Source organism: Nelusetta ayraudi, unplaced genomic scaffold, assembly GCF_046127955.1.
Source record: "Nelusetta ayraudi isolate G7.1 ecotype Tasmania unplaced genomic scaffold, CSIRO-AGI_Nayr_v1 ptg000042l, whole genome shotgun sequence".
NCBI classification, from domain to species: Eukaryota; Metazoa; Chordata; class Actinopteri; order Tetraodontiformes; family Monacanthidae; genus Nelusetta; species Nelusetta ayraudi.
Window position 1 is genome coordinate 19,472,976 of NW_027466092.1, and position 6,731 is coordinate 19,479,706.

General features: G+C 40.4%; 1 protein-coding gene across 1 annotated transcript; it reads right to left on the minus strand.

Moving 5' to 3' along the window:
- Nucleotides 1-74: 74 nt before the first annotated feature.
- Nucleotides 75-3,483, minus strand: LOC142894154 (uncharacterized). Its single transcript, XM_076035341.1, has 5 exons — nucleotides 3,336-3,483; nucleotides 2,324-2,701; nucleotides 1,953-2,036; nucleotides 1,721-1,817; nucleotides 75-740 (listed from the first exon to the last, which is right to left on the minus strand). The coding sequence occupies exons 1-5, from the start codon at nucleotides 3,415-3,417 to the stop codon at nucleotides 605-607; spliced, it is 777 nt and encodes a 258-aa protein (XP_075891456.1). The 5' UTR covers nucleotides 3,418-3,483; the 3' UTR covers nucleotides 75-604.
- Between the last annotated feature and the right edge of the window lie 3,248 nt (nucleotides 3,484-6,731).

The following is a 6,731-nucleotide window of genomic DNA, read 5'->3' on the forward strand; positions in this document are numbered from 1 at the left end:
CCCCTAAATGTGTTGGTGGCTGACTGAGTCTTTACCAGTGTTTGCCCAGGGAGGTGCAACAAAAAGAACTCCACTTTCTGTTTCTCACAGTCTTTCTGTCTCAAATTTTATCTGTAAACACCTGACGAGGTAACACTTGACAGAAAACAAATAGGGAACCGACATTTAAGATCATAAAAAAATAATAATCAATACTAAACAATATTAATTAACAATTTTACTCCATAAAGAAATTCTCAGAGAGCCTGCCACTGAGATAAATATTTCAATCATACAAAGACATTGCTACAGCAGTTTTATAATGTTCTGCTTCATGTGTTATTGTAGCCACTAAAGTGCAGTACTGAAGAATAACAGTTGGTTTTAAAGGGTTAATAATAAAGATTATTTAAGGGACATGACTGACTTATTGTATTATGACGCCCAACTGTATCAAAAAAAATTGACAAATCCAGGATCACCAGGGTCATTTGTGAATTCTTCCAAAAATATTCTTGTTTCCACTTCACATTCTTGATGTAGGAATCCATTAATAGTCTTTCTTTGCCAGCTCTCTTCTCCAGCTGCTCTGTGGCTGAGAAAGTGCAAAATCTGGACACTGCAATCACATTTGTGCCATCGACTGAACTTGATGAAGTGTACTCAAATACTCCTGTTCATGGGGAAATCCACTGGTTTTAACACATCTCAGTTTGTTCCACCTCGAGCAGAGAAAATCCCTTTCCAGCAGTTGTCGAAAGCTGGAAGAGAAGAAGATGATGATTATCATATTATTATTATTATTATTATTATTATTATTATTGGGTGTTGGAAGCAACACAGTAACGCACGCAGCTGGTATTAGTTGAATTAGAACTTTGGATCAAAGAGTCGTAAAGCCGCTGAATCTGTGAAATCACATCAGCGCCATTATATTTTATAATCCAGCAGGGATGTTTCGCAATAAACGTAGTTTCTGATTATTTGTCAATTTTTGGACACAAATATCTACTGGGACGCCTAGAAAATGACTAGAATGTTTATGTCTAGAAAATTATTTGTGCCAGAAATGCCAAGAAAAAGAAATGAATTGAACTGGAAACATAGTGTTCTTTAGTATCCATTTGTACCCCATTTGTTAATAACTTGGAAAACGGTGCCAGAGAATCAAAACAAAACTTCAACTATACTCTGTGTGTGTTTCAGGAAAGTTCTGTGTGATGACATTTTTAAGTCCGTTTTCTCTTTTGCATTGACGATCATATAAAAATGACAGTGGCTTGGATTCATATAGCGCTTCTCAAGGCACTTCCATTCATTCATTCTACATTCACACTGGTTGCCAATCTGTTCCAAATGGCACCTCGGACCAATTCGTACGAGGCAATGTGGGTAAAGTAGTGGATGACGTCACAGCAGACCGCGTCTACGTGGCATTACTGCTCCTTGCTGCTCAAGCAGGGAACCGGTTAGTTGTGGTATGAAACTATGACATCTAGTGGTGAAATTATATCGCACTGACTAAAAGACACAGGACTGAGAGAGAGGACGAAATAATTCTTTCTCAGAATAACAAAGAAGTTTTTGTTTGTTTGTTTTAAATGAAGCAGCTGTACTAGGGCATAGTGAAGATACATCTATTTTCTATCTTAGGCACAGAGAATGCAGAATGAAGGATAAGAAAAATGTAAATGCCATAATCAGATAGTGGCAATTCAGCTTCTGTTTTCTTGTTACTCACTTCCTGACAGTCAGGCTTCTTTTAATGATGTATCCACCACCCAGGAGCAGGAAGACGAGGGAAACCACGATAAGTACGATATGATGGGATTGGACACCTGATTTGAAAGAAAATGAAAGGCAATCGGCATCAACTTACTGTTTCATTAATAGTGCATTTTTCTTACTGTTAACTTTTAGGAATACAGTGTATGGTATATTATGAAAATAATCCATAATCCTGTTTCTCTCACCTTTAATCTCCTTCTCTACCGGACCTGTTGTTGAATACTCAGTAGGATGAATCCACGTCTCTGTCGTTTTCACAGGGGTTGGTTCTGAAACAAAACATTATAAATATATTTTTCACAACTTTAAAATATGCACATATGTATATATATATATATATATATATGTATATATATATATATATATATATATACACATATATATATATATATGTATATGTATATATATATATATATATATATATATATATATATATATGTATATATATATATATATATATATATATATACACATATACATATATATCGATATATAAATTGTATTTTTTATGGGGGGAAAATGCCAGTGTCTAAATACTGAACATCCTTGCACTCACCAACAAAGAGGCGGACGAATGCTTCCTTCACCGGACCCCTCAACTTGGGGACAAAGCATTTGTATTGCCCTTCATCTTCCACTGTCACATTTTCAATCTTGAGGGAGATGTTTCCATGTTTCAGCTCATTGTCGAACAGTGATGTGCGACTGACATACGAGTGGCTCTTCATGTCAAGGACCTCATGGTGTTGCCTGTGGACATGAACATACTGAAGTTGACTCAGGTGATCGGATGGGCTGGGCTGCTGGTCCGGCCTTGACCACTCAATTGTCTGCTCGTCCACATTCAGTGGTGGCTCCAGTTGACATGGAAGGATAACGTTGTTGCCAGGAGCAGCAAAGATTGGCAGGACAGAGCCAATGACATGGGACACACCTGGAAGACAGAGAAGCTTCTGTTTTATTCTTAATAATCAAGAAGACATCCTGATCAGCAAAAGTAGACACTAAAGTAAGAAAATGGGTACAATTAAATTATTTATTAAATGGGAAAAATTCACAACTGTTCATCGGGTGTGTGTGTGTGTGTGTGTGTGTGTGTGTGTGTGTGTGTGTGATACACACACTTCCTCACTGTCTTTTTTTGTTTGTTTGTTTGTTTGTTTCTTTTTTTTTTTAAAAAAAAAGGTCAACATTTTAAGTCTCAAACCACTGATGATTGTGAAGTGTCATCGCTTTCGCCGTCAAAATATGGTAACGTTGAGCACGACGGTTTGTAAAGACTCGAGCGAAATAACGGCAATTAAAAAAAACAAAAAAAAAAACAAACATATACAACCTGTTGTCTTTGAAACTTGTGTTAGCTCACAATGTAATGATGAACAAGATATATTTATCATAGCGATGAACATTATGAGTCGACACTCGGATGTCGAAAGCGGAAGCTCAAGAACACGTCTAAATTGAGGCGTTACGTCATGTTGGCTGAGACTCGAGTGAAACCACTGAATACCTTGAATGAGTGAAACAGCCCAGTAGATGGCTGGCAGCAGAGAGACGTGTCGGCTTACCTTCGTCCGATGTCCAGACAGGAGGTGTTAGGCAGACGGTCACCGCGAGCGCCGTCAGAAACAAGATCCCAGCCTTCACCATGAAATGTCCGCTCAGGTGTTCTGCGCTGGTTACCTCCCGCCCCAAATACTGCTACGTCGCCGCAGAGCTCGCCTCTTATCGCACATACTGACGTCATTGCGTCAGATAACACCTGACGGCCAGGTTTCCATTACGCCTTTGCGTTTCCATTACTCACTGTTTATTTTTTGTTTTTGTTCGTTGACGGATGTGACGCTGTTTGGCCGCTGGCGGTACTACAACCAAATTAGTACAATCACTTCCTGATTGGATTTTATGCCATAGAATCAGAATCAGAATCAGAATCAGAATCAGAATAGCCTTTACTGTCACTGTAGCATGAGATACAATGAAATTGCGTGGCAACTCCCTTTGTACAAAACAATATTAAAAATATAAGACCTAAAGATAAATAAAAATAGCTGTGATGAATGGAGGGATTTTAATATTGGTGATTTATTTTCGTAATGAAAGCGTGTGTTCTAACAGTAACAATTTTGCAGTTGATTTATGCGGCAACCAGAAGATCTAATCCGACTATGCCACCCCAGGAATTGCACCTGGAGAATTGAGTTAACCTCTGCTAGATTAATAACAAAATAACACAAATTCGTTTACCAACAAAGCTTAGAGACGTGGTTCCAAAAATAAATTCTTTATTACAGCACTCAAATACATTTCACAATAAAATATACAACAGTGGACCAAGGGAAGACTATTCAAAATAACGCAGAAGAAAGTAAGTGACCTATTCAAAATAAAGAAGAATTACTCAAAACAGGGGGGAATAATTCAATATCGTGGGGGGAAATTTACTCAAAACAGGGGGAATAAATCAAAGTAATGGGGAGAAAAAAAAAACTTCAAACGGGGAATAACTCAAAGTAACGGGGGAAATTACTCAAACAGGGGGAATAGCTCAAAGTCGTTACTACGGGGGAAGATGAACCAGGGGAATAATTCAACATAACAAGAAAAAAAATAACTTCAAACAGGAGGAAAATGGGGTCCGTTCAGGGCTGAGACCTTACCAGACAAACGCAGGTGCAACCCAGCAGGAGGCAAACAGGAAGTGCGGTGTCACGAGCGTCAGAGAACGTCACGATAGGAACCCCTCCCTATTATGCTCGGTTGACCCTCAACGATTGGCCAATGAACCAGGCAATCTGAAGGTGAAGCACCCCCGCCGTGCCCTATAATGCCACACTTGTATTTGATTACTGTTGGGCTATTGTGTTCTGTTTGTATTGATGAATTTATATATTGCTGTGCTACAGGTCACCCTGTAGCACAGGAGAAGAGAGAAGAGATTAAATAACTTCAATGAAATTTAAAAACATAATACAATAATATATTTATATGATTTACTTTTGTGTTTTATTTAGAGTATAACTAATTGAATAGTAATATAAAAGTAATGTACATTTTAGTGAGTGTGTGTCTATTTTATTTTTTTTTTAATCATTTTCACATGACAGCTCCATCCATCCATCCATTTTCAATACCCGCTTATTGCTGAGCTCAGTGTCACGGGCGTCTGCTGGAGCCTCATCCAGCTGTCATAGGGCGAAGGCGTGAGATATGATCAGACATTTTCAGTTGAGATTGAAGGGTATTCCAAGCAGAGGGGGCAGAGAAAATTAAATATTTTTTTTCCCCCCAATTCAGTCCGAACATGAGGAGCAGCCAAGTGCAAAATGCCATTTGATCTTAGAGCATAATGGCTTTTAATTGGCCGAAGAAAGAAACATAAATAACCAGGAACCAAGCCAAGAAGAGCCTTATAAATCAGAGTCATCCAGTGTGTCAATCATTTTACATTCAAATGGGGCAAACCAGTTTTAGCATACAGTTCACAGTGGTGAGTGAGACGGCTACATCCACTTATAAACTTCAAAGCACAGTGTGTCACAGTTCTGTTAGTAGGTCACAGTACTTTTCCACTCAGCATGCCAGCCACTCCCACCTCATCAGCCACTCCACTCACCTGTGCTCACAGCTGCTCTTCATCTGCAATCAGCTCAGTATATATGCTCCTGCTCCACACCCATTCTTTGCCAGATTGTCCTCATGCAAGACCTTCCAGCGTGTCTCTGCCTGATCACCCGGTGCCGACCGAGCCTGTCCCTGACCCGATCCTGCTTGGATTTCCCTGGTGTTCTGACCTGCCCGCTTCCGCTCTTGGTAATCCGCCTCCTGCCTTCTCGGTTCCGACCCCGTTTATCCCTGACGTCCTGCCCCCCAGCAACCCGACCAGCCTTCAGTCCCCGACCTGTCTCGACCGCCAGCTCCCCGGCAACCCGACCAGCCTTCTGCCCCCGACCACGTCTACAGCCTCTGCGTCTCTGGTGTCTGTCTGCCTGTTCCCTGGTCCTTGTTGGTTCGGGCCTGCTCCTGATCCAACGCCTTCCCCCTCATTGCAATCTCAACTACGCTTTTCGTGCTGCATTTGGGTTCACACCACGCCCGTTTCACAGTGGTAGACCGGAGTCAAAGACTGTAGACAGCTGACTGACGCACACATAACTGTAGCCAGGGCGCATGATCAATTGGAGGCATAGTGACAGAACCGCCACTGTCACATCTTTTTGGCAGAATGGTTAAGCTCGCATGGCTATTACCTGGGAGTCTGGGGTTCGAAGCCCGCCGGGGCCCTCTGTGCCTTGCCACACAAGTTTCACCCTTAATTTGGAGACCACATTTTTAACGTGTGCTTTAAATGAAAGCTCCTCATCAGTAATAGATCCCAGGTACGTGTAGCTAGTGACTAGCTCTAGAGCTTTACCATCGACAGTTTTCATTGAGGGGATCTTCTCCAGGAGAAATGTTGAATTTTTTTTTTTTTTTTTTTTTTAAACATCACTTTGGATATTTTAGCATTTAAAACCAGTTTCAGTTTCTCCAGACGAGTCTGCACGACGTCAAAGGCAGACTGCAAGAATTCAAACTTGCTTGTGCATTTGAGTGTGAACAACATTATATAACACAATCGTCTGCATAAAAGTGATATGAGACTCAGCCTTGAGGTACACCTTTTTGACTTCAAGAACGTTAGATCCAGCCCCGTCCATCTGAACACAGCACATTCTTTATAACCATGGAGTTGATTGTGTTACGTCAGCCCATAAATGCTAATGCATTTACACATCTTCCTTTTTACAGTTTAATTAGGTGCTCCCTGAATGTAATTAGATTTTAAATATATATTTATATTTACTGCATTCGGATCTGAAATGTTTTTAAACACAATTAAGGGCCAGTAAACTGAAGGCACAGTCTGTAAATGTATAACAATGAACAGTGGAAAAAAACAGGGGTAAGGACAGGAAGTTGTA

What these genes read in the sequence shown, in the direction of transcription:
- LOC142894154 (XM_076035341.1), bottom strand. Translation starts at nt 3,417, where the DNA reads ATGGTGAAGGCTGGGATCTTGTTTCTGACGGCGCTCGCGGTGACCGTC. An exon ending in TGTCTGGACATCGGACGAAG is followed by an intron (nt 2,702 to 3,335) that starts GTAAGCCGACAC and finishes TCTGTCTTCCAG; the next exon opens with GTGTGTCCCATGTCATTGGC. An exon ending in ATTCGTCCGCCTCTTTGTTG is followed by an intron (nt 2,037 to 2,323) that starts GTGAGTGCAAGG and finishes GTTTTGTTTCAG; the next exon opens with AACCAACCCCTGTGAAAACG.